This window comes from Bufo gargarizans, chromosome 11 (genome assembly GCF_014858855.1).
Source record: "Bufo gargarizans isolate SCDJY-AF-19 chromosome 11, ASM1485885v1, whole genome shotgun sequence".
NCBI classification, from domain to species: Eukaryota; Metazoa; Chordata; class Amphibia; order Anura; family Bufonidae; genus Bufo; species Bufo gargarizans.
Genome location: NC_058090.1, coordinates 9,623,112 through 9,650,631, shown reverse-complemented (window position 1 = coordinate 9,650,631; position 27,520 = coordinate 9,623,112). Strand labels below are relative to the sequence as shown.

Here is a 27,520-nt window from a genome sequence, read left to right as displayed (position 1 = left end):
CTAATCTTATAAAAAATGAACTCATTCCTAGACTATGTTTCAGGCCTCATGCACAGGGGCCGTTGTTTCGGTCCGCATCTGAGCCGCAGTTTTGGCGGCTCGGATGTGGACCCATTCACTTCGATGGTGCCGCAAAAGATGCGGGCTGTCCGCATCCGTTGCTCCGTTCCGTGGCCCCACAAAAAAAAAATATAACCCGTCCTATTCTTGTCTGCGTTTTGCGGACAAGAATAGGCAGTTATATTAAGGGCTGTCAGTGCCATTCCGCAAATTGCGGAACTCACATGGACGCCATCCGTGTTTTGCGGATCCGCGGTTTGCGGACTGCAAAACACACAACGGTCATGTGCAGGAGGCCTTATTTCGATATAGCATGGACTCCAAGCAGGATTTTAAATGCAGCCTTGGATGCCACAGTATAAGACATGATCAGCTTTGGATGTGATTGGAGTATAAGACATAATTTTTGTCCACTCATTCTACGGACGGTGCATAATTAGGTCTTAAAAAGCAAGAATGTCATAAAAAAAATAATTCCTGGAGGAGATGCATACTGGTTTCTGGGCCGCCCCGCCTCCTGGTGCTCGGCGGTTTGAGGCCTTACGGCGGGCAGGTCTGAGGTCGGTGTCTACCTGTCGCTGACGGCTGTCAGAGGTTTTATGAAGTATTTGGCTTCTGTGAAAGCCATTAGTGAGGAGATGATAATTAGATCATGCAGGAACGCTCGGCCCCTTCTCCCATACCCGGCCCGGGACGCCTCAGGAACGTTCCCGGCACAAGACTTGTTTTGTTTGGATACCAAATTTTTTATTATTTTTTTTTTTACCCAGTGCCTGGCCTGGCACCCCCTCCCCCATCACCTCTGGTACCCTTCAGCTGTCAAGTGAAATCATTTATTGGAACTTCGAGGCTGGGGATCGGCCGGAGCCAAAAACTCCCTTTGCTTCTCTTGGCCGTGGCGTTGAAATGGAACATAAAGGAGCATTGAGCGTCCGCTGAGAATTCCGTCCGGAGCGGCTGAAGGAGTTAATACCGCTCAGGACCTGTGCAGGAGGAGACGCTGCGGCTGGAGGTGCGCGGGTCCTTGAGTTCCCCTAGACTATAGTCACAAAGTGCGGTCCGATTGTCGCCGATCTGCAAAAAACGGATGCCGCCAGTGTGCCTTACGCAATTTGCGGGACGGAGCAGGAGGCTCGTTATAGAAATGCCTATTCTTGTCCGCAAAATGGGGCCACGGAATGGAGCACTCTGTGTGCTGTCCGCATCTTTTGCGGACCCATTGAAATGAATGGTTCCATATATACGGACCGTATGCGGAACGCAGAAAACTGCCCGTATACGGAACGCAAAATAGGTTTGTGTGAACGAGCCCAAAACCGTACGGTCATGTGAAAGAGGCCTAAGGGCTCACACACACGGATTTTACTTTGTGTTTTGACCCGTCTTCCTCTTCAAGATCTCTGCTTGCTGTGAGTGAATGGAAACCTTTTCACGCTATGTAGGGGCTGATAACCTTGCCATGACCTGATCACACAGCTATGGATTTGTTACATTGTATCGGTGCAATGGTTGATGCACACTTTGTGTTTCAATCCCTCGTCCTTTTCTAAATCTCTGCTTGCTCTGAGTGAATGGAACATTCTTCTAACTATGTAGAGCAGGGATCAGCAACCTTCGGTACTCCAGCTGTGGCGAAACTACAACTCTCAGCATGCACACCTCCTTGGCTGTTCTCAGAACTCCCAGAGAAGTGAATGGAGCATGCTGGGAGTCGTAGTTTCACCACAGCTGGAGTGCCGGAGGTTGCTGATCCCTGATGTAGAGGCTGATAACGTCACCATGACCTAGCTGATGGATTTGTTACAGTGTATCAGTGTAAGGGCTCTCCAGGCACATGGGGCTTTCACTGCACAGTCAGTGGGTTTTTCTGGAAAAATCGGGCTCCATCGGACCTTATATATAGAAAGGTAGGGCTCATGCACATAAACGTATTTTCTTTCTGTGTCCCGTTTTTTTTTGCGGACTGTATGCAGAACCATTTATTTCAGCAGGTCCGCAAAAAAAAAAAGGAAGCCACTCCGTGTGCATTTCCACAAAAAAAATAGAACATGTCCTATTATTATCCGCATTACGGACAAGGATAAGACTGTTCTATCAGGGGCCGGAAGTTCCGTTCCACAAGATACGGAATGCACGCGGACGTCATCCGTATTTTTTGCGGACCTCAAAATCCATACGGTCGTGCGCATGAGCCCGTATTCTCCTGGTGGAGCCTGTGCAGCAGAGCCCGGAGGTTGTGCGTTGCTGGGGATTTGTGCCTGTGTACATCGGCCTGGACTCCAGGACAGGAGAGGGATCGGGGCGGAGGATTACCTACACTGATACATTGTAACGAGCACATCAGCTGTGTGTGAAAAACTGGATCAAGACTGATGCCTAATCTCTGAACATTTCCAGTCATTGGCAGCAATCTATCTTCTTAAGGACTCCTGCACACGACCGTATGGCTTTTTCAGTGTTTTGCGGTCCGTTTTTCACGGATCCGTTGTTCCATTTTTTTTCTTTCCGTTGCGTGTCCGTTTCCGTTCCATTTTTCCGTATGGCATATACAGTATACAGTAATTACATAGAAAAAATTGGTCTGGGCATCAAATTTTCAATAGATGGTTCCGCAAAAACGGAACGGATACGGAAGACATACGGAGTACATTCCGTATGTGTTCAGTTTTTTTTTGCGGACCCATTGACTTGAATGGAGCCACGGAACGTGATTTGCGGGCAATAATAGGACATGTTCTATCTTTCAACGGAATGGAAAAACGGAAATACGAAAACAGAAGGCATACATTCCGGTTTTTTTACGGAACCATTGAAATGAATGGTTCCATATACGGAACTAAAAAAACGGCCCATAAACGAGAAAAATAAACGGTTGTGTGAAAGAGGCCTGAGTCATTATCTGTTTCTGGGAAAGTTGGGTGACATCCACTATGGCTGCTGACTTGATTCTGCCAAGGTCCCTCCTGCAGTCCTGCAGCACTCCAGCTGCCGAGAGACTACAAGTCCCAGCATGCTTAATCACTTCTATGGGGGTTCCAAGATTAACCAAGCAAATGTGCATGCTGGGAGTTGTAGTTTTGCAATAGCAGGTTGCTGACCCCTGGTCTAGGTTGACTGTATTACCCCCTTCTGCTTCCGTATTGGAGGCAGATTTCCCATTCCGGACTCTAGGAAAGTTGGGTGATGACATGTAATGGCCGACCTATCGGCTGTCACCCAGCTTTCTAGACTGTAGAAAAACAGAACATCAAGTCAGGACAGAATTCCTGCCACTTGATAAGAAAATAATGTTTCCAGTCACTGACAGCAAGCAGAGGTTTTGGATGAGTAATTAAAGATATAAGCTTTATATCCAGAAAATCACCGCAAATGACTCTTTTCTTAGTTAGTGGGAAGGTCCAATGCAGGGCTTGTCATCCAACTTTCCCAGACTACTGAAAGGCAACTCTGCAAGCAGTGGTTTTATCATTGAGTATCTTGGCAGAGATGCCATTCATGAGCCTGGGATGGGTGGAGGAGGGCAGTAACTAGCAGGAAAACGGGTTGACACCCAGCTTTCCCAGAAAAGCGTTTCTTAAAGGGCACCACGCGCCCAGGTGACTTTGAAGTCCTGACAGGTTTTCCACGGTTCCTGTGATCTGCGGAGTCTCACATTCGCTAATAGCTTTCCCCCCTGCACAAGTATTCATACCCCGGCCTCCTGGACTGTGTCACCTGCGGGGACTCCGCACTGAGGCTCATTTACCCCGTGTTTACACGACTGTCACAGGACGTTATCGGAGGCGGCGCTCTCCGCCCTCGCGGACAGTGATTGATCACATTAAGAGCTGCGGTATTTAACGTGATAGACCGACCGTGTCAGGCGAGGTCTGGGATATGTGAGAGCGCTGACATCGCCACCGCCATATGTTAGAACTGTTTACATCACAGGCGCGCAGGTAAATCCCGGAATTGACGCCAAATGTAAGGAAAATATTAGCGGGGGGTGTAATCATCCGTCACTGTACCCTGATGAATGACCGAAGGAGCAGAATGACCCCCGAGCAACTACATTTATAGGACCGGATACCTGCCCGTGTGCGTTCCGCAATTTTCAGACCGTACATGGCCGCCACTGCCATAGAAAATGCCTATTCTTGGCCGCAATTGCGGACAAGACTAGAACACGCTCTATCTTTTTTGCGAGGCCGCGGAACGGAACTATGGATGCGGACAGCGCACGGTGTGCTCTCCGCTTCTTTTGCGGCCCCGTTGAAATAAATGGGATCCTGTAAAATGCCTGATCAGTCAGAAAAATGCATTGCAATACCGGAACCGTTTTTTCTGTGTCATCAGGCAAAACGGATCCGGTATTTATTTTTTTCTCATTTCTAAAGGTCTGCGCATGCGCAGACCGGAAAGACAGATCCGGCATTCCGGTATTTTGAATGCCGGATCCGACACTTATACATTCCTATGGGAAAAAATGCCGGATCCGGCGTTCAGGCAAGTCTTCCGTTTTTTTTCGCCGGAGATAAAACCGTAGCATGCTACGGTTTTCTCTTTTGCCTGATCAGTCAAAACGACTGAACTGAAGACATCCTGATGCAAACTGAACGGATTAGGCTACTTTCACACTTGCGGCAGAGAGATCCGGCAAGCAGTTCCGTCGCCGGAACTGCCTGCCGGATCAGGCAAAACGTATGCCAACTGATGGCATTAGTAAGACTGATCAGGATCCTTATTAGTCTTAAAAATGCCTGATCAGTCGAAAAATTGCATTGAAATGCCGGATCCGTCTTTCCGGTGTCATCCGGAAAAACGGATCCGGCTTTTCACCTTTTTTTCAGTCTGCAGTAATACATTCCTATGGGAAAAAATGCCGGATCCAGCGTTCAGGCAAGTCTTCAGTTATTTTCGCCGGAGATAAAACCGTAGAATGCTGCGGTTTTCTCTTTTGCCTGATCAGTCAAAACGACTGAACTGAAGACATCCTGATGCATCCTGAACGGATTACTCTCCATTCAGAATGCATGGGGATAAAACTGATCAGTTATTTTCCGGTATAGAGCCCCTAGGACGGAACTCAGCGCCGGAAAAGAAAATCGCTAGTGTGAAAGTACCCTAAGTCCGCACCCATTCCGCATAATTGCAGGACAGATGCGGACTCGTTCGTACGGTGGTGTGAATGCGGCCTAAAGCTTTGCCTCTCTGCAATAAAAACTTCTGGGACCTTGTAATAGATTTTGGAGGATTTTTGCTTTAAAATTTTGCGCATTTGATACATAGGACTGGCGGAGCGTGGGTGGGGACCCTGGCACATTTACTTATTTTACATCAGGAAAAAGGGATAAAAGTTGGCAAAAAACGATGCCAGCCCCTGCGGATGTGAGGACTACCAAAGATGCGCCTGATTTATAATGAGGTGCACGCCCCCTGATATATTAGGTGCATCTTCCGCCAACGACGCCCCCATAAAAGAAACAAAAGAGAATGCCAAAAAAATGACAGTATTAATGAATGACCCCCTTAATGTTTTAACGCTGAATCTACCTTTTGAAGATCTCTGTTTGTTGTCAGTGAATAGGAATATTCTTCTGGAGACCTGTACAGCTTGTTACATTTGTATCCAGTCTAGAGAATCCCCTGTAACAATGGACTCCAAGTTGATACATTTTATCTGTACTATAAACAATGAGGGGCAGTTCACACGGCGGAATTTTGGAGCGGTACACAGCGCCAAAATACTGCTGGCGGCCATGTGGTGTCTTAAATCCGCGACCACGCCAAGAAGGGAAACCATATGGATGCTTCTGTATGGACTTCTAACTGTGTCCCCCTTAGGCTACTTTCACACTTGCGGCAGAGTGATCCGGCAAGCAGTTCCGTCGCCGGATCCAGCCGTCTGCATGCAAACGGACAGCATTTGTAGACGGATACGGATGCGGATGCGTCTTACAAATGCATTGCAAGAACGGATCCGTCTCTCCGGATGTCATCCTGAGAAATGGATCCGTTATGTATTTTTTTCACATTTTTAGACAGACGGATCCGGCTTTGCGGTATTTTTAATGCACTACATTTCAATGCCGGATCCGGCATTCCGGCAACTGATCCTGAGTTTTGGACGGAGATAATACCGAAGCATGCTGCGGTATTTCCTCCGTCCAAAACGCCGTTCAGTGACTGAACTGATGCATCCTGATTGGATTACTCTCCATTCAGAATGCATGGGGATAAAACTGATCCGTTATTTTCCGGTATAGAGCCCCTAGGACGGAACTCAATGCTGGAAAAGAAAAACGCAAGTGTGAAAGTAGCCTTAAAGGGGTAGTCCCACCATAACATCCACAGGATAAGGGCCCATTCACACGACTGTTGGCGATCCGCAAATTGCGGAACTGAAAAACACGGATACTGGCCGTGTGTGTTCCACATTTTGTGGAATGGAACAGTCCTATTTTTGAGGACGACACGGAACGGACCTGCGGACGCGGACAGCACGTGGAATGGGTCTGCATCTGACCCACAAAAAATGCGGTCAGAAAATACGCTTGTGTGCATGAGCCCTAAGCGCCTGATGTTGGGGTCCGACGGCTGTAACGCCCTGCCCTCTAGCAGGTGGTGACCCCCTCTCCCTTCTCCTCACAGTGCAATCCTCCGCTGGAAGTTAAAGATTTGTTTCTCGATATCCAAGACGGAAGAATCCTGATGGCGCTGCTGGAGGTGCTGACGGGGCAAAGTCTGGTGAGTGCTCCCACGTGCTGGGCTTGAAGGGGTTGTCCATTTGTATACTGAAAAGTACTGCAGCTTTCTATATCAGTTCCTTATCATTTTGAAGAACTCTGCTTGCTGTCGATGAATGGAGATACTCATAGCAATTCTAATCCTGATCTGGTTTAGCTCACATGGAGCAGGGCAGTCTGATAGAAGCTCCTCTAGTCGACTGTCTCATCCTACTCTCTGTCTGTTTCCAGCTCCACGAGTACAAGTCATCGGCGCATCGGATCTTCCGTCTGAACAACATCGCCAAAGCACTGAAGTTCTTAGAAGACAGCAACGTGAGTGTCAGCTCTGCGGTCATCTGACGTCTGGCTTTAATGGTCTCCTGCAGGTTGAGTGTACAAAAGTAATGTAATGTATGTACACAGTGACTGCACCAGCAGAATAGTGAGTGCAGCTCTGGAGTATAATACAGGATGTAACTCAGGATCAGTACAGAATAAGTAATGTATGTACACAGTGAGTGCACCAGCAGAATAGTGAGTGCAGCTCTGGAGTATAAACAGGATGTAACTCAGGATCAGTACAGGATAAGTAATGTAATGTATGTACACAGTGACTGCACCAGCAGAATACTGAGTGCAGCTCTGGGGTATAATACAGGATGTAACTCAGGATCAGTACAGAATTAGTAATGTAATGTATATACACAGTGACTGCACCAGCAGAATACTGAGTGCAGCTCTGGGGTATAATACAGGATGTAACTCAGGATCAGTACAGAATTAGTAATGTAATGTATGTACACAGTGACTGCACCAGCAGAATAGTGAGTGCAGCTCTGGAGTATAATACAGGATGTAACTCAGGATCAGTACAGGATAAGTAATGTATGTACACAGTGACTGCACCAGCAGAATAGTGAGCGCTGCTCTGGAGTATAATACAGGATGTAACTCAGGACCAGTACAGGATAAGTAATGTATGTACACAGTGACTGCACCAGCAGAATAGTGAGTGCAGCTCTGGAGTATAATACAGGATGTAACTCAGGATCAGTACAGGATGAGTAATGTAATGTATGTACACAGTGACTCCACCAGCAGAATAGTGAGTGCAGCTCTGGAGTATAATACAGGATGTAACTCAGTATCAATACAGGATGAGTAATGTAATGTATGTACACAGTGACTCCACCAGCAGAATAGTGAGTGCAGCTCTGGAGTATAATACAGGATGTAACTCAGGACCAGTACAGGATAAGTAATGTATGTACACAATGACTGCACCAGCAGAATAGTGAGTGCAGCTCTGGAGTATAATACAGGATGTAACTCAGGATCAGTACAGGATAAGTAATGTATGTACACAGTGACTCCACCAGCAGAATAGTGAGTGCAGCTCTGGAGTATAATACAGGATGTAACTCAGGATCAGTACAGGATAAGTAATGTATGTACACAGTGACTCCACCAGCAGAATAGTGAGTGCAGCTCTGGAGTATAGTACAGGATGTATCTGAATAACTGCTGTTCCTGTAGATTGTCAGATATTAGTGTACAGAGGTGAGGCTGCACTATGATGAGGGTCTGTCGTGTAGTATCCCCCCGCAGATCACTCATTGAGTTCATGCTTTCTGTGCACTGACCCCTCGCTGTGAGCGCTGCTGACTTTTCACTAATCGGATTTATGAGGTTTACGGCCTCCTTGATTCGGAATAAATGTTTGAGCCTGGGCTGTGGACGCGTTCCAGATTACGGAGGCTTGTTGAGGCGGCTCTGGACTTTGTAGTTGGTGTTTTGACCCGCGGCTCGTTATAAAGGGTCATTGTGAGGCTGCGGCCGGCGCTGGCGTCTCAGGATACCTTCGGTTTGGTGACATCAGGATTTTCCATGAATGTTTGTCTGTTTCTTGTAATGACCTCATAGACTATGTCTCCTGCAGGTGAAGCTGGTCAGCATTGACGCTGCCGAAATCGCGGATGGAAACCCATCGCTGGTTCTGGGCCTGATCTGGAACATAATCCTCTTCCTGCAGGTAGATCCCAGGCTTCACTTTAGCCCTTTTTATATTACATCCGGTTTTCTGCCTAATCCTCATATAATGAAACCTTCTGCAGATTTACAATAGACTTTGTGTTACAATTCTCTACCGCTTTCAACATCTCTGCTTGCTGTCAGCAAAAAGGAAATATCTCTGTTTGCGTCCAGGATCTGAAAATCTGTACAGAACTAATACTTTTATGGCTGAGGGTTTGTTACAGTTGCATCAGGGCTAGACTATCCTCTGTGAGCTAATCACATCGGCTGCGCACATTTCTCCCCGCCCTGAGTGTTTGTTACAATGTATCAGTGCAGGTAAACTGTTATCAATCTGGAGATCGTATAGAATGGATACGATAATAACAAACCCTCTGCTGTGAGAGGTATAAGGCCAGGCTAGGTTTTCCGCCAGTGAATGGAAATACGTATGTCCCAATTCCCTGACAGGAACCAGAACTCTTAAAACCGGTGAAAAATTAAAAGGCTGCGGAATTTTTCATTACGCAATGATTAAAGGGTTGTGCCACTAAAATGTTTTTCAAACCAGCACCTGGATCTGAATACTTTTGTAATTGCATGTAATTAAAAATTTAGCATAGCCACTGAGTTATTCAATAAAATCTATCTGTATAGCGCCACCTGCTGTTTGTTGTCTTCCTTATTTCTTGTCCACCTCACTGAGATGGTCGCACACGCTCAGTTTAAATCTGTTAGAAACTGTGGCAGTTACAGGGAAAGAGCTGTATCAGAAAGAACACACCCCCTGAGAAAGGACACCCCCCCTGAGAAAGGACACCCCCCCCTGAGAAAGGACACGCCCCCCTGAGAAAGGACACGCCCCCTGAGAAAGGACACACCCCCTGAGCTGCCAGCATGAAATAAATCTAGTAGAACAATTGGAGCAATGAATGGGGAGATCTCTGGATCCATGTGAGGTCCAGGGCTGGTTCTAGCTTTGTTAGAAAGAGGTTACCATGTACTATATGATGTCAGATTTTTTTTTTTAACATCAATCATGACATAGCCCCTTTAAGCTCTATTTGCATAAAATGGACAAACCCTTTAAAAGGGTTGTTCAGCATTTTGTTATTGATGGTCTATTCTGAGGACAGGCCATCAATTACTGATGGTCAGGGGTCCGACACGCGGCATCTTGCCAAAGTAGCATTGGTGTCGGAAGTTGGCTCTGGACCTGCACAGCGCCGCCCACTGCACAGTGGACAGAGCTTGTAACTGCAGCGCTGCTCCCATTGAAGCGAATGGGAGCACTGCTGCAGTAATCAGCTCTGTCCACAACCCAATGGATGGCGCTGTGTAGTTGCATCGCCAAAACAACTCTGAATCGGCGGGGTGCAGGGTGCCAGACCCCTGTCTATCAGATATTGAGGATAAGCCATGTATAGTAAAATCCTGGACAACTCCTTTAAGCTTTATTCCCATTGGTCAGCCACAAATGCAGAACAAAATGGATGCTATATAGTTTGTTCAGGCTCTATTGACTCCTATTAGAAAATATGGAGCTGATACAGATGACTTCATCTGAATGTTAAAGGAATGTGTCATGCCTAGCGCAGGGTCTAAGGGGGGCGGAGCATGACAAAGGACTTCAGAGACCCAAAGGGAGAATTTGAGTGTCACCATTAGACCCATAATCGTGATGCATTTCAGATAACAGTCTGTAAATAAGGACTGTGACCAAAATGCGCCAGCACTCTTGTTTTGTTTTGGGTCTTTTTTTGCTGGTATTTTACTTGACTGCGGATTAATGAATTCGAGTGCTGTTTTGGTTTTTTTTTGCACGTAAGCTGTGACCCCTCCACCGCAGCAGCGCCCATCTGTCATGGATTTTCCCCTTCATTTTTCCCAATGACTTTGATTTACACCAGAACAACGGTAATCCTGTCCAGTATAAGTCCCCATTACTGGGACAAACCAATTTGTATCATGACATCCTAGAGTGACACCCACTTAATGCCCCCTCAAGTGGTAATGGGGGGTAAAAAAAGGTTTGGCCAGGTTCTTTCTCTTTTGGATAGCCATCTCAGATATAACAAGAAGGTACACTAGACATAGTTCCCCACTCCTCGTGACTCTCCTTTCAGTCCTTGGTGGGTTGTACACCTGTCAGGTTGTTGCCCCGGGGGGGAGGGGGGGTGCAGTCAGTTACTGTATCTGCCTTGTGACTATTGCATTTTTTTAAAGCTCTCAGTGATCTGCATTTTCTTACATTTTGGCGGTGTTACATTGTGTCGTTCCCTTGTGTCGGTCATGCAGTAACAGTCCTTGCATTTTTTTTTTTCCTGCAGATTAAAGAACTCACAGGGAATCTAAATAGAATGTCGTCCTCTTCCAGCCTGTCCTCACTGCCCAGCGGGAGCGAGTCTGACACGTCTCATCCCAGCACGCCGAGCACCGAGAAGAGTATGTCCGTTTCAATTAGGGATCAACGCAGAGCGATCAAAGCTCTTCTCAACTGGGTTCAGCAAAGGACGCGAAAGTAAGAACTGAGCCACGGCTGATCTGTTATTATAGGCGTCAACGGCCGCAGAGTCTCCTGACAAATCATCAACGATAACACCTTACTGGTCCCAGTTATTCCAGGGACCATCAGCAGATGTCATATCACTAGTGGGTAGAGCTAGTAATGTTCTTGTACATAGGAGCAGTATTATAGTAGTTATATTCTTGTACACAGGAGGCAGTATTATAGTAGTTATATCCCTGTATATAGGAGCAGTATTATAGTAGTTATATTCTTGTAAATAGGAGCAGTATTATAGTAGTTATATTCCTGTACATAGGAGCAGTATTATAGTAGTTATATTCTTGTACATAGGAGGCAGTATTATAGTAGTTATATTCTTGTACATAGGAGCAGTATTATAGTAGTTATATTCTTGTACATAGGAGGCAGTATTATAGTAGTTATATTCTTGTACATAGGAGCAGTATTATAGTAGTTATATTCTTGTACATAGGAGACAGTATTATAGTAGTTATATTCTTATACATAGGAGGCAGTATTATAGTAGTTATATTCTTGTAAATAGGAGCAGTATTATAGTAGTTATATTCTTGTACATAGGAGCAGTATTATTGTAGATATATTCTTGTACATAGGGGCAGTATTATAGTAGTTATATTCTTATACATAGGAGGCAGTATTATAGTAGTTATATTCTTGTACATAGGAGGCAGTATTATAGTAGTTATATTCTTGTACATAGGAGGCAGTATTATAGTAGTTATATTCTTGTACATAGGAGGCAGTATTATAGTAGTTATATTCTTGTACATAGGAGGCAGTATTATAGTAGTTATATTCCTGTACATAGGAGCAGTATTATAGTAGTTATATTCTTGTACATAGGAGGCAGTATTATAGTAGTTATATTCTTGTACATAGGAGGCAGTATTATAGTAGTTATATTTTTGTACATAGGAGGCAGTATTATAGTAGTTATATTCTTGTACATAGAAGCAGTATTATAGTAGTTATATTCATGTACATAGGAGCAGTATTATAGTAGTTATATTCTTGTACATAGAAGCAGTATTATAGTAGTTATAGTCTTGTACACAGGGAGCAGTATTATAGTAGTTATATTCATGTACATAGAAGCAGTATTATAGTAGTTATATTCCTGTACATAGGAGCAGTATTATAGTAGTTATATTCTTGTACATAGGAGCAGTATTATAGTAGTTATATTCTTGTACATAGGAGCAGTATTATAGTAGTTATATTCTTGTACATAGAAGCAGTATTATAGTAGTTATATTCCTGTACATAGGAGCAGTATTATAGTAGTTATATTCCTGTACATAGGAGCAGTATTATAGTAGTTATATTCTTGTACATAGGAGCAGTATTATAGTAGTTATATTCTTGTACATAGGAGGCAGTATTATAGTAGTCATATTCTTGTACATAGGAGCAGTATTATAGTAGTTATATTCTTGTATATAGGAGCAGTATTATAGTAGATATATTATTATACATAGGAGACAGTATTATAGTAGTTATATTCTTGTACATAGGAGGCAGTATTATAGTAGTTATATTCTTGTACATAGGAGCAGTATTATAGTAGTTATATTCCTGTACATAGGAGCAGTATTATAGTAGTTATAGTCTTGTACACAGGGAGCAGTATTATAGTAGTTATATTCATGTACATAGAAGCAGTATTATAGTAGTTATATTCTTGTACATAGGAGCAGTATTATAGTAGATATATTCCTGTACATAGGAGCAGTATTATAGTAGTTATATTCTTGTACATAGGAGGCAGTATTATAGTAGTTATATTCTTGTACATAGGAGCAGTATTATAGTAGATATATTCCTGTACATAGGAGCAGTATTATAGTAGTTATAGTCTTGTACACAGGGAGCAGTAATATAGTAGTTATATTCTTGTACATAGGAGGCAGTATTATAGTAGTTATATTCTTGTACATAGGAGCAGTATTATAGTAGTTATATTCCTGTACATAGGAGCAGTATTATAGTAGTTATAGTCTTGTACACAGGGAGCAGTATTATAGTAGTTATATTCTTGTACATAGGAGCAGTATTATAGTAGATATATTCTTGTACATAGGAGCAGTATTATAGTAGTTATATTTATGTACATAGGAGTCCATTACTACAGTAGGTTTAGTGCAGTATTGAATTGTGGATGGAGCTGCTCTTTAATCGTGTTAATAATACTCTGGTGGCAGATGAATGAATATTATCTATGTAGTAATTAGTGATTTCACAATCAGTGGGGTCTCCAGTTGTAATATATGCAGCATAATAACTACCTCCTTTCTGGTGAAGTGACTGTTCTGCTTCCAGCTTAGAATGCAAATGAGACTTAAGACAAAGCGCCGAGCTTGTAATATTCACTTAGAACCTTGTTCATTAAATCCTTGAGTCCGTGGAACATTGCGTTCAGTATTTTCTGCAGATAAGTGCTGACGGTGGGTGGCCCTGGAATGTCTTAAGGGTGTATTACACCTGCCGATTCTTCTGCAGATGATTGCTAATGAGTGTTCGCAGTAACGTTGCAACTAGGGATGAGCGAAACAACTTCGGATGAAACATCCGAAGTCGATTCGCATAAAACTTTGTTTCAATACTGTACGGAACGAGCAGTATTAGAATGTATTGGCTCCGATCAGCCGAAGTTATTACTTTCTAATTACAATCTGCTCCCGGAAAATAATGATCCAGTATAGGGAAGAGCAATGTTATAACGGTCGCTTCTCCCTATACTGAGGAGGAGATCGCTTTATGTAATAGCAGAGGTCTCCTCCGCTAGCGAGCCGGCGACTGATGGGAAGTAACGCTAAATCGGGCTGATACACCCTTAAGTGTTGTAAGATCTTGCGTTAATTATTTCTGGAACCTTCTAGGAATGTGATGTCCGGTCATTAGTAAATCCATGTAACCCCCTCTGCTCTACTAAGGTACGGGGTCGCGGTGCAGGACTTTGCCAGCAGCTGGAAAAGCGGACTTGCATTCCTTGCTATTATTAAAGCCATAGATTCCAGCTTGGTGGACATGAGGAAGGCACTGGAGAGATCAACCAGGGAAAATCTTGAAGACGCCTTTAGCATCGCCAAGAAGAGCCTTAACATTCCGCGGCTTCTGGAGCCAGAGGGTAAAGTGCAGTGTAAACTATACAAATGAGTCTCTTTCCTTGTGTCCCATAGAGTATAATGGGCCGTGCGTGTCCAAGCATATACTGCCCTATCAGTCTGACAATGGGGGCTCCTCTAGAGTCCAGGGATGCTCAACCTGTGGCCCCCTATAACTCCCAGCATGCCCTTAGGCTGTCCAGGCATGTTAGGAATTGTAGTTTGGCAACAGCTGGAGGATCGCAAGTTGAGCATCCCTGGTCTAGACTGTGACATATTGTATCCTAATGCAAGGGTGCACCGCCAATGAGGCCATTGCCTTAGGCGGCGTGACCTAGAGACAAGTTGGGGCGGTGGCAGGGCCGCGGGAAATTAGAGCTTCATCTCTCTATAGTCAACTATATCACAGTATGCCTTTAACAGTAGGGTGGGGGGGGGGGTTGCCATTTCAATTTACACCCCCCCCCCCCCCCCGTAAATGGTCGTGTCCTATGTGATGTCCGATTTTCATTTTTCACATTAATCATGGGATAATCCCTTTAAATGATTCTACCTGTAAATAACTGTGACTCTCTAACAGACTTTGGGGAATACTAATACTGTCTAAAAAGACAGTGTAGCCTCACCTTATTTCCGCTAGGCCACGTCTTGTCGGGCGAGGCGTAAAAAGGTTAGAAAAGTGGCCAAAACCCTTGTTAAATGGCAAAGGAGAAGCCAGTCTGCCCGTTTTTAGAACCAATTTCTTTTTTTTTTTAAACTGGCACATTTACAAAAGTAAATCTGTCCCACTCCCTTTGTGTTTTAATTCTTTACTATTTTCAAGATTTCTGCTTGCTGTCAGGGAATGTAAACTTTTTTCCACTTGCATTGTCACATAGGTTTGTAGTTTTATTTTCACCTCATGCTACAGTCATTGATGTTGACGCCTAAGGCCCCTTTCAGACGAGCAAGTTCAACGCATTGTACTCGCAGCGTGAGAATGCTGTCAGTGTTATCCGATACGTTCCAGAACTGTACGGGCTCTTTCACACGAGCGGATGCCGTGCGGGTAATCCGCTGCGTGAAAGAGAGCCAAGCCCCGTTCCGGACAGCGGAGACACGGAGCAGTAACATGACTGATAAGGCTCCGTGCCGCTCTGTGACCGTTTTACTACAAAATCACAGTGAGATAAAGTTGTCACCGTGATTTTGTAGTAAAAAGATCACAGAGAGGCACGGAGCCTTATCAGTCATGTTACTGCTTCGTGTCTCTGCTGTCCGGAACGGGGCTTGGCTCTCTATTACGCAGTGGATTATCCGCACAGCATCCGCCCTAAGGCCCCTTTCACACGGGCGAGTATACCGCGCGGGTGCAATGCGTGATGTAAACGCATTGCACCCGCACTGAATCTGGACCCATTCATTTCTATGGGGCTGTGCACACGAGTGGTTATTTTCACGCATCACTTGTGCGTTGCGTGAAAATCGCAGCATGTTCTATATTGTGCGTTTTCCACTCAACTCAGGCCCCATAGAAGTGAATGGGGCTGCGTGAAAATCGCAAGCAAGTGCGGATGCGGTGCGATTTTCACGCACGGTTGCTAGGAGACGATCGGGATGGAGACCCAATCATTTTATTATTTTCCCTTATAACATGGTTATAAGGGAAAATAATAGCATTCTGAATACAGAATGCATAGTACAATAGCGCTGGAGGGGTTAAAAAAAAATAAAAAATTATTTCACCCCCCTTATCCACGCAGCCGTCATCTCTTCTGTCTTCGTTCTGTGCTGTGTGCAGGAACAGGACCTGTGGTGACGTCACTCCGGTCATCACATGATCCATCACCATGGTAAAAGATCATGTGACGGACCATGTGATGACCGTAGTGACGTCACCACAGGTCCTTTGACTGCAATCAGCAAAGAAAGAGACAGAAGAGATGCCGGTTGCGCGATCAAGTGGATTAAGGTGAGTTAAAAAAATGTTTTATTTTTTTTTAACCCCTTCAGCGCTATTGTACTATGCATTCTGTATTCATATAATTTTCACTTATAACCATGTTATAACGGAAAATAATACAATCTACAGAACCCCGATCCCAAACCTGAACTTCTGTGAAGAAGTTCGGGTTTGGGTACCAAACATGCCGATTTTTCTCACGCGCGTGCAAAACGCATTGCAATGTTTTGCATTTGCGCTGAAAAATCGCGCATGTTCCCGCAACTCACCCAACGTCCGTCTGAAAGAGGCCTAAGGGTTACGTAGCATCATAAATCAATATAATGCAATGCGACCCAATCAGTGCTGGTAGTTCAGGACAGGATCTGCCGCATACTCACGCCACAGGTCCGATGTGTTGAACTCGCCAGTCTGAAAGGGGCTTAAGTGACCCATCACTTACCTTCACATTTGGTTTGCTTGTAGACGTCATGGTGGCCTCTCCTGATGAACACTCGATAATGACCTATGTCGCACAGTTTCTTGAGCACTTTCCAGAACTTGCCCCGGTGAGTTACCGATCTCTTTTTTGTTTGTTTGTTTTTGTTTTTTTTACTGTATCACAATGTTTCAAAAAGTAACTATAGATAGTATATTAGTAGCTATATTCATCTGGAAGGGCTTCTTTCTGCAGCGGGTGCATGGACTTTTGCAAGCCCTATTTAGATGAATTGCAAGAACTTTGTTGTGTGTGCATACACCCTAACTGCGGTGCCAGGTCCACAGGGTACTAATCCAGCTCTATGTCATCACTGGCTGCTGATTATTGATGGTGCATCCTTAGGATAGGTCATTAATATCGGACCGCTGCTGGTCTGACTCCAATCAGCTGTCTGAACAGGCGGCTACGTTTGGGAAGTCACAGAACCAGCACTGCGCAGTAGTATGGGTAGTAAAGGTTAAGGGCTTATGCACGCGACCGTATGTATCTTGCAGTACGCTAAAAATACGGATGACGTCCGTGTGACATCCGTATTGCTTCCGTTTTTTTAATGCGGATCCCTTGTAACAATGCTTATTCTTGTCTGTAAAACAGGAGAATAGGACATGTTCTATTTTTATTTACAGAACGGCCATAAGGAAACGGAATGCACACAAAGTTATTTCCGTTTTTTTCTGACCCATTACAGTGCATGGCTCCACATATGGGCCAAAAAATTCACTGAGGGGGAGCAGCGCTGCGGTATCATTCCTAAGGATAGATCATCAATATTACAGTCCCAGAAAAGCCCTTAATCAATCTGATCATTGGTTTAATTTAAAAGGATATTCCCTTCTGGGGTATTGATGGCCTATTGCTAATATATGTCGTCAGTGTCAAATAGGTGCAGGTCCCACCTCTCAGACCCACTCCTATCTCTAGAATGGACCCCTGATGTGGAGGGACAGCCTCCAAGCAACCGCACATGCATGGCCTCCTTCCATCTATCTGACATTGACTAGGATATGCCATAAATGGTCGAGATGGGAATACCCCTTTAAGGCAACCGCATTCCTTATTAGGACACGTAGTCCCCTTCCTAGGACTCCCTCTGTTATCCAATATGGAGAGTAGCTAATGAATAGTGGCCAGCCTGCAATACAACATTTTGTATGCTGGCCCTGCTCAACATGGCAATGGCTAATTTCTTTAGTCTCCTATTGAGCCTATATCCATTAGATGGATTGGAGACTATGGGTGTGCCCCTCCTTTAAATGAGACTGTGGGGAGGAGCTTGTACACATGTTCAGTGAGTGCTTTAACCAATCGCATTCAGTGGTGGTCAACCGTTACCGCGAGGTCACCTGGCAGGCCAATCAGCCTTTAGCATTACATATGTATTCAGGGCTGGTCATGGGCATAATCCTTATTGAATATTCATGGGATGCCATTCAGGTAGCTTCTTCAGGATCACTTAGAACTTGAATTTTTCTCCTGATCTTTCTCTGCCTTAACTTCAGGATGATTTCACAAATGAAGAAGCTCCCCTGGAAATGACATATGTGCGGTATAAAGATGGGCCAACCGAGGAGGAAGGTAAAATTATTACTGTCAGTAGAGATGAAGATAAAGGCTACACAGTAGAACTTCAGACAAGGCCTCTCACACCACCGGAGACACACGACTATGCTGAAGTAGATATCTCATGGGATGATAAGCTGAGTTTGGAGAAAAGTGCGAAAAATCCATTCCAGATCCCAACCGAGAAGACGCTTAGGCAAGAGATAAAAATGGAAGCCAGTGGATTCAAGTTAGATGGCGTCTTACGGAGACTAGAAAAGTCCCCAAGATCTGACGTGACCAGGAAAATTCCTGGTGGACCTGATGTCAAGACTATAAATGGTGAAGGAGAGAATGAAGGTCCAGTTGACTCCTTCAACGTGATGAATGGAAAAAATGCTCATCCTCACGTGGCCTCTTTGAAAAGTGTCCAACCCAACTCTAATTCAAGCTTCAGGGATGCCAATAATAGCGAATCATCTTCACCGTTCTCTTCTATTTCCGATAAAGAGCCCAATGACATATTTTATCAGACACAAGTTGACTACAGTCAACTAAAGCCACGAGTGACCTCAGAAATAGTGACTTCTCCTAAGACGAGTGAAGACGATGACGCCTACAAGTATGTCCCTCATCAAAATAGTCCAGTGGACAACCACACCAAGCAGCTGACAGTCTTCCAAGCCTATAAAGGAAATGGGAACGATGGTTATGTCCAGTCTTCAGACAGTGAACCACATGGAGATGAGACTGACAGCCCACATCCACCAAAGATTTCCATCATCCCTCATGATTTATTCTATTATCCTCATTACAGCGTCCCCATTGCAGACGTTTTGCAAGCCTTCTCTGACAACTGTCCGGATAGCCTCCTGGAAAAGTCCTTCACTTTTGATGTTTCATCCGAGGAACAAGGAGGTGACAATGAGACTCTCAGTAGTGGAGTCTACTTGGACACAGAGTCCACAGGAAGCGATACTTCACTAGAAGAGTCTCATGAGATGATTATAGGTCTGGAGGACTCTGTTCTGGATGTAAATTATGTAAAAACAAATTCACAGGTGATAAATGGATCAATAGCTCAAGGTACTAGGGATGTCTCGAGCCGCGGTTTCTTCTTCGGTCCTGGCTATAACAGAACATTTCAGGTAATTTTATTTAAGGTTCGATCTTCATTAATGTTCTTGAATGTTCTGTGATCTTTGGTATTATTAGGAACCAGTTTCCAAGGTCGGAAAGCAGAATGTTAAGGAATCAACCAAGCAAATTCCATAACTGAGGTTCCTGATGATTTAGTCTCTTGGCTGCACCCATATTTCTGAATATGGTTGAGTGGTGTCCTGTTTGTAGGCTATACTACCACTGAGGCCATGGATTGGGGGCCTCAGAAAGTAACCCCAACTGCCTTTGTTATGAAGTCCCAATCCAAAACTGGCTCATGGTTGAGGGGGATTCTGCTGTTCCTCTCTACATAGGGTCTTTATTGCTGCTAGTCTTAGTTTGGAAGGGGGTTGACAGCAGTTCAAGGGTCTTCATACAAGGAAGAAAGCCAAATTAGATTTTGTGAAGGCCCTCTATTCTGGGAGGATGCCCCTGGTATGACCGGATTCAATATTCTTAGAGTCCATTGACTCTCTGCAATATGGGTTCCTTCAGCCTGTGCAGCTTAGGTTGTAATATCCCATCACATCTTACTGGATCATTTCAGTTCTGCTTGGTTTTCTTTCATCAGGATGATGGTACAGATAGTTCAGAGGAGGAGCGGGAGGAGGAATGGTTAAGAAGAGAAGAATTTGTCTGTAAACGAGTAGATCTGGAGGATAGTGATGATTTACCAGAGGAAGAGGACAGAGCGGACAAACAAGCTGCCAAAACCGAGGAGTCGTGCCTGTCAAGGTAACATCCTGTCCGGCTACAGCTTATACTGTTTCTGTGATAAAGATTGGGGCACCTCTCCTGAAATACTCTGTTCTGCTGGAGACTCTGCTCCTTCCACTTTGTAACTTTCACAGTGACCTCCCATATTTTCTGCAGACGCCATCCCTGACATACACTGTGCAACTGGAGATTCTGCTCCTTCTATTCTGTAACTTTCAGATAGTGACCTCCCACAAGTTCTGCACACTCCTTTCCTGAAATACTCTGTGCTGCTTGAGACTTGGCACTTTCCACTTTATAACACACATAGAGTGACCCCACCCCCCAACATATGGTATGCACATTAATTTCCTGAAATACTCTGTGCTGCTGGAGACTTGGCACTTTTCACCTTGCAACTCCCATATAGTGACCCCCCTCCCAATATGGTATTCACATTCCTTCCCCTAAATACTCTGTGGTGCTGAAGACCCTGCACCTTCCACTTTGTAACTTTCAGATCGACACCTCCCACAAGCTCTGCATACTTTGTTCCTGAAATACTCTGTGCTGCTGAACATCCTGCACCTTCCACTTTGTCATCCCCATATAGTTATGCACATTCCTTCTCTGAAATACTCTGTGCTGCTGAAGACCCTGCACCTCCCACAAGCTCTGCACGCTTTGTTTCTGAAACGCTCTGTGCTGCTGAACATCCTGCACCTTCCACTTTGTCATCCCCATATAGTTATGTACATTTCTTCTCTGAAATACTCTGTGCTGCTGAAGACCCTGCACCTCCCACAACCTCTGCATGCTTTGTTCCTGAAATACTCTGTGCTGCTGAACATCCTGCACCTTCCACTTTGTCATCCCCATATAGTTATGCACATTCCTTCTCTGAAATACTCTGTGCTGCTGAAGAACCTGCGCCTCCCACAAGCTCTGCACGCTTTGTTTCTGAAACGCTCTGTGCTGCTGAACATCCTGCACCTTCCACTTTGTCATCCCCATATAGTTATGTACATTGCTTCTCTGAAATACTCTGTGCTGCTGAAGACCCTGCGCCTCCCACAAGCTCTGCACGCTTTGTTCCTGAAATGCTCTGTGCTGCTGAACATCCTGCACCTTCCACTTTGTCATCCCCATATAGTTATGCACATTCCTTCTCTGAAATACTCTGTGCTGCTGAAGACCCTGCACCTCCCACAACCTCTGCATGCTTTGTTCCTGAAATACTCTGTGCTGCTGAACATCCTGCACCTTCCACTTTGTCATCCCCATATAGTTATGCACATTCCTTCTCTGAAATACTGTGTGCTGCTGAAGACCCTGCACCTCCCACAAGCTCTGCACGCTTTGTTCCTGAAATACTCTGTGCTGCTGAACATCCTGCACCTTCCACTTTGTCATCCCCATATAGTTATGCACATTCCTTCTCTGAAATACTCTGTGCTGCTGAAGACCCTGCGCCTCCCACAAGCTCTGCACGCTTTGTTCCTGAAATACTCTGTGCTGCTGAACATCCTGCACCTTCCACTTTGTCATCCCCATATAGTTATGCACATTCCTTCTCTGAAATACTCTGTGCTGCTGAACATCCTGCACCTTCCACTTTGTCATCCCCATATAGTTATGCACATTCCTTCTCTGAAATACTCTGTGCTGCTGAACACCCTGCACCTCCCACAAGCTCTGCACGTTTCGTTCCTGAAATACTCTGTGCTGCTGGGGATCCTGCTGTACGCACCTCTCATGTTTTTGTTTCCAGGACTCCTTGAAGGTTCTCTAGCTGTTCCATATATTAAGCACCTTTTCTTTAATGTTACAATTCTCTTGCAGGGATACAGAGAATGAGAGCCGAGCATACAGGAGGGGAGAGCGGAACGCTCCCGCACAGTCAGTGAGTAATGGGGGAAGACTGCAGCCCGAGCTGGGTTTGGGGGGCTTTCCCACAGACACTTGCAGACCTTCTATTTATAATATACAGTTGTGAACTTGCCCTAGATGACATGGGCTGTATAGTATTATAAATGGCGGTCCATTACTGCGGTATTGTCACTTCTTGTATCATTGTTACATTCCTTGTTACTTTGTATCTCCTCTTCCATGTTCTGCTCCTCGCTGTCATCACATCGCCATTATCTGATTTTCCCCGAAATGAAAATAATATTAATCTCTCCTCGTTTTCCAGAATTTTGCAGCTTATCACAATGTCAACGGAGAAGGAGATCAGCTTTTAGGATCCAGGTATGAATATTACTTCAATATTAGGTCCAAATTCTTGTACGGATAAGGCTCCATTCACATGTCCGCGGTGTGTTGCGGACCCGCAAATTGCGGATCCGCAACACACCCGCCCGGCACCCCTATAGAAATGCCTATTTTTGTCCGCAGCTGCGGACAAGAATAGGACATGTTCTATCTTTTGCGGACCCTGCGGATGCGGAAAGCACACTGTGTGCTGTTCGCATCCATTCCGTCCCCATAGAAAATGAATGGGTCCGCACCCGTTCCGCAAAATTGCGGAACGGATGCGGACCCATTTGCGGACGTGTAAATGGAGCCTAAGGTCTCTTTCACACTACCGTATGGCTATTTTAGTGTTTTGCGGTCCATTTTTCACTGATCCGTTGTTCCGTTTTATTGTTTCCGTTGTGTTTCCATTTCCGTTCCGTTTTTCCGTATGTCATATACAGTATACAGTAATTACATAGAAAAAATTGGGCTGGGCATAACATTTTCAATAGATGGTTCCACAAAAACGGAACAGATACGGAAGACATACGGATGCATTTCCGTATGTGTTTTTTTTTTTTGCGGACCCATTGACTTGAATGGAGCCACGGAACGTGATTTGCGGGCAATAATAGGACATGTTCTATCTTTCAACGGAATGGAAAAACGGAAATATGGAAACGGACTGCATACGGAGTACATTCAGTTTTTTTTGCGGAACCATTGAAATGAATGGTTCCGTTTACGGAGCGCAAAAAACGGAAAAAAAAACGGTAGTGTGAAAGAGGCCTTGTCATTGTATATATTTATAGGGGTAAGAAAAAACTAAAATTTCACATGGACATAAGTATTCAGACCCTTTGCTATGGCACTTGACACTTTGATCTGGGGCCTCCTATTTCTCTTGATCATCTCTGAGATGTTTCTACACCTTGACTGGAGTCACCTGTGGTAAATTCAGTGGATTGAACATGATTTGGAAAGACGCAGCCCTGTCCATATAAGGTCTCACAATGCATATCAGAGCAAAAACCAAGCCATGAGGCGGAAAGAACTGCCTGTAGAGCTCTGGATTGTGTGGAGGCTCAGATCTGCAGAAGGGGACACTGCACTGAAAGTTCTCAGGAGCACAGTGGCCTCCATAATTCTGGAAGAGGTTTGCAACAACCAGGACTCTTCCTGAAGTTGGCCATCCTACTCAGGTATGTAATCAGGGGAGAAGGTTCTTGTGATAGAGGTGACCAAGAACCCAATGGTCACTCTAGCTGAGCTCCAAAGATCCTGTGTGCAGATGGAAGGAACTTCCAGAAGGTCAACCATCACTGCAGCCTCCACCAATCTGGGCTTTATGGCAGAGTGGCCAGAAAGAAGCCTCTCCTCAGTAAAAGACACATGAAAGATGCTTGGAATATGCAATAAAAAGCACCTGAAGGACTCAGACCAGGAGAAACATTATTCTCTGGTCTGATGAAACCAAAAATTTTACTTTTGGCCTCAATTCTACGCGTCATATTTGGAGGAAACCAGTCGCTGCTCATCACCTGCCCAATACCATCTCTACAGTGAAGGATGGTGGAGGTAGCTTGGGACAGGCAAACTGACTAGGGTTGAGGGAAAGCAAGGTACAGAGATATTCTTAATGAAAACCTGACCCAGAGCTCTCTGGAGCTCAGACTGGGCCGAAGGGTCACCTTCCAACAAGACACTGACCCTGAGCACACAGTAAGGAGATCATAGGAGAGCCAGAGACCTGACTTGAACCCAATAGACCATCTCTAGAGAGACCTGAAGATGGCTGTCCACCGATGGTCCCCATCCAACCTGACAGATCTAGAGAGGATCTGCAGAGAAGAATGGCAGAAAATCCTCAAATCCAGGTGAGGAAACCTTGTCCATCATCCTCAAGAAGACTGGGGGCTGTAATCACTGCCAAAGGGGCTTCAAGTCCTGAGTAAAGGAGCTGAACACTTGTCGATGCAAGATTTTAGCTTTTCCTCTTCAATAAATTGTCAAAGATTTCAAACATTCTGTTCTCACTTTTTCATTATGAGGGACTGAGTGCAGAATTAACGCAATGAGCGGGATAAAAAAAATGAAAAAAAATGAAAGGGTCTGAAGACTTTCTAAATGCACCGTGTCTCCATCCTCCTCTACAGATTCCGGGTCATGTCTGAATAGGAGAATATTAGATGTTAGGTGGAGAAGGCCATTAATCCACCTGTGATTTTAATTCATCATTACTGATAGGAATCGGTTTATCCATTTTCCTAAGTAACTCACTAGCTCCCCCTGTCATTCTGATATGGAATCTCAAGCGGACAAATGTCTGACCCCAGTGTTCAAATACCAAGGGCACATTTATTAGGACCCACATTTTAGACACTGGTCTTAATAAACCCCTAAGCAGGCAGAGGATCCGCCGGAGTTATGAAGAGGCGCAGGCAGCAGGCTTACATTTACACCTGTATTATACTACAGGATGTAACTCAGGATCAGTACAGGATAAGTAATGTATGTACACAGTGACTGCACCAGCAGAATAGTGAGTGCAGCTCTGGAGTATAATACAGGCTGTAACTCAGGATCAGTACAGGATAAGTAATGTATGTACACAGTGACCCCACCAGCAGAATAGTGAGTGCAGCTCTGGAGTATAATACAGGATGTAACTCAGGATCAGTACAGGATAAGTAATGTATGTACACAGTGACTCCACCAGCAGAATAGTGAGTGCAGCTCTGGAGTATAATACAGGATGTAACTCAGGATCAGTACAGGATAAGTAATGTATGTACACAGTGACTGCACCAGCAGAATAGTGAGTGCAGCTCTGGAGTATAATACAGGATATAACTCAGGATCAGTATAGGATAAGTAATGTATGTACACAGTGACTGCACCAGCAGAATAGTGAGTGAAGCTCTGGAGTATAATACTGAGTGTAACTTAGGCCCCTTTCACACGGTCGAGTTTTCAGCGCGGGTGCAATGCGTGAGTTGAATGAATTGCACCCGCACTGAATCCGGACCCATTAATTTTTATAGGGCTGTGCACATGAGCAGTGATTTTCACACATCACTTCTGCGTTGCGTGAAAATCGCAGCAAGCTCTATTTTGTGCATTTTTCACACAACGGACAGGACTGGGACATATTTTGTACATTGCAATGTGATATCATTAACTCATCCTCATGTTCTTTGTAGGAAAGAAGGGTTAAATGAAGTCACCGTTCCTGGAAGACTTGCCATGAGCTCTGGACGTCCCTCCTCCGGTGGCCAGTTCCCGGACGTCTACTACCCGCTCATATTCCTGTGGCTCCTCTTCTACTTCCTGCTGATCCTTCCTGAGCTGGATATGAGCAAAGTTGCATTTTTTGTAGAGAATGAGTAAAGACTGTCCCTGTGGTGATGTCGGGTCATTTCACAGGGGCCCATGGGTGCACTGAACATGTTCTCCAGCAATAACAGCTCAACCTGCTTCTTCATTATAATGATGCAAAAAATAAGCAGGAAGGATGCATGGGTGAGGAGGAGGTCGTATTGTGCCTTTTGGGTAAAAAATGTTTAGTAATTTCTTAATGCTTTACCTTTATACACTCACCTAAAGAATTATTAGGAACTCCATACTAATACGGTGTTGGACCCCCTTTTGCCTTCAGAACTGCCTTAATTCTACGTGGCATTGATTCCACAAGGTGCTGATAGCATTCTTTAGAAATGTTGGCCCATATTGATAGGATAGCATCTTGCAGTTGATGGAGATTTGAGGGATGCACATCCAGGGCACGAAGCTCCCGTTCCACCACATCCCAAAGATGCTCTATTGGGTGGAGATCTGGTGACTGTGGGGCCATTTTAATACAGTGAACTCATTGTCATGTTCAAGAAACCAATTTGAAATGATTCGAGCTTTGTGACATGGTGCATTATCCTGCTGGAAGTAGCCATCAGAGGATGGGTACATGGTGGTCATGAAGGGATGGACATGGTCAGAAACAATGCTCAGGTAGCCCGTGGCATTTAAACGATGGCGAATTGGCACTAAGGGGCCTAAAGTGTGCCCAGAAAACATCCCCCACACCATTACACCACCACCACCAGCCTGCACAGTGGTAACAAGGCATGATGGATACATGTTCTCATTCTGTTTACGCCAAATTCGGACTCTACCATTTGAATGTCTCAACAGAAATCGAGACTCATCAGACCAGGCAACATTTTTCCAGTCTTAAACAGTCCAATTTTGGTGAGCTCGTGCAAATTGTAGCCTCTTTTTCCTATTTGTAGTGGAGATGAGTGGTACCCGGTGGGGTCTTCTGCTGTTGTAGCCCATCTTTCTTTCCCATTCTGACATACAGTTTGGAGTTCAGGAGATTGTCTTGACCAGGACCACAGCCCTACAAGCATTGAAGCAACTGCCATGTGATTGGTTGACTAGATAATCGCATTAATGAGAAATAGAACAGGTGTTCCTAATAATTCTTTAGGTGAGTGTATGTTGGTAATTAGTGGATCTTGATCAATGATCTGAAAGCCTAGCTAGATGCCTCCTGTGGATCAGCTGGTCATACGGGGCACACACAGCAGAATATAGAATGGGGTCCTCTCCTTGTGTTGCTTCATGTCAACACCACCAACCCTAGAAAGGAGGACCTGGATCTTGTTCACCTTTCCACTGCCAATCCCCCATTGGAGAGGATGGAGAACTTATTAGGATGGTTATTTCCACCTTTGCTGAAACTTGAGGTGGCCCCTCATCCTTCCCATGGGCCCTTTATAGCAAACAAGCCCCTCGGCTCTCTGCTGAACCTATTAGTATGTGGCAGCTCTTATAAGTCTTTCCATCAGCTGCCATGAACCTGATAATCTCATCAAACTACTGAATTTTAATAGTCGTTGACTACTTGAATGGGGCGCCCAGTACTTGACCACTGCTTCTACTGGGCACTTTCTCATCCTGGAGATGTTGCAAGAAAAGTAACAGAAATATTGCAGCTCCCTCAACCACAAACTGCTAATTTAAGGGTTT

At 44.7% G+C, this 27,520-nt stretch overlaps 1 protein-coding gene across 3 annotated transcripts in view; it reads left to right on the top strand.

Annotated features, from left to right (window-relative positions):
• The window catches only part of CLMN (calmin), a 93,044-nt gene extending 67,149 nt beyond the window's left edge, over window positions 1-25,895 (top strand). For all 3 annotated transcript variants that reach the window (XM_044271899.1, XM_044271900.1, XM_044271901.1), the window contains exons 3-13: window positions 6,691-6,786; window positions 7,017-7,100; window positions 8,707-8,799; window positions 11,111-11,301; window positions 14,265-14,458; window positions 16,843-16,925; window positions 18,358-19,545; window positions 20,130-20,293; window positions 22,097-22,157; window positions 22,449-22,504; window positions 25,696-25,895. In XM_044271899.1, coding sequence (XP_044127834.1) covers window positions 6,691-6,786; window positions 7,017-7,100; window positions 8,707-8,799; window positions 11,111-11,301; window positions 14,265-14,458; window positions 16,843-16,925; window positions 18,358-19,545; window positions 20,130-20,293; window positions 22,097-22,157; window positions 22,449-22,504; window positions 25,696-25,882 — 2,397 coding nt within the window. In that variant the 3' untranslated portion in view covers window positions 25,883-25,895. The remainder of the gene's footprint in view (window positions 1-6,690; window positions 6,787-7,016; window positions 7,101-8,706; window positions 8,800-11,110; window positions 11,302-14,264; window positions 14,459-16,842; window positions 16,926-18,357; window positions 19,546-20,129; window positions 20,294-22,096; window positions 22,158-22,448; window positions 22,505-25,695) is intronic.
• The last annotated feature ends 1,625 nt before the right edge of the window (window positions 25,896-27,520 follow it).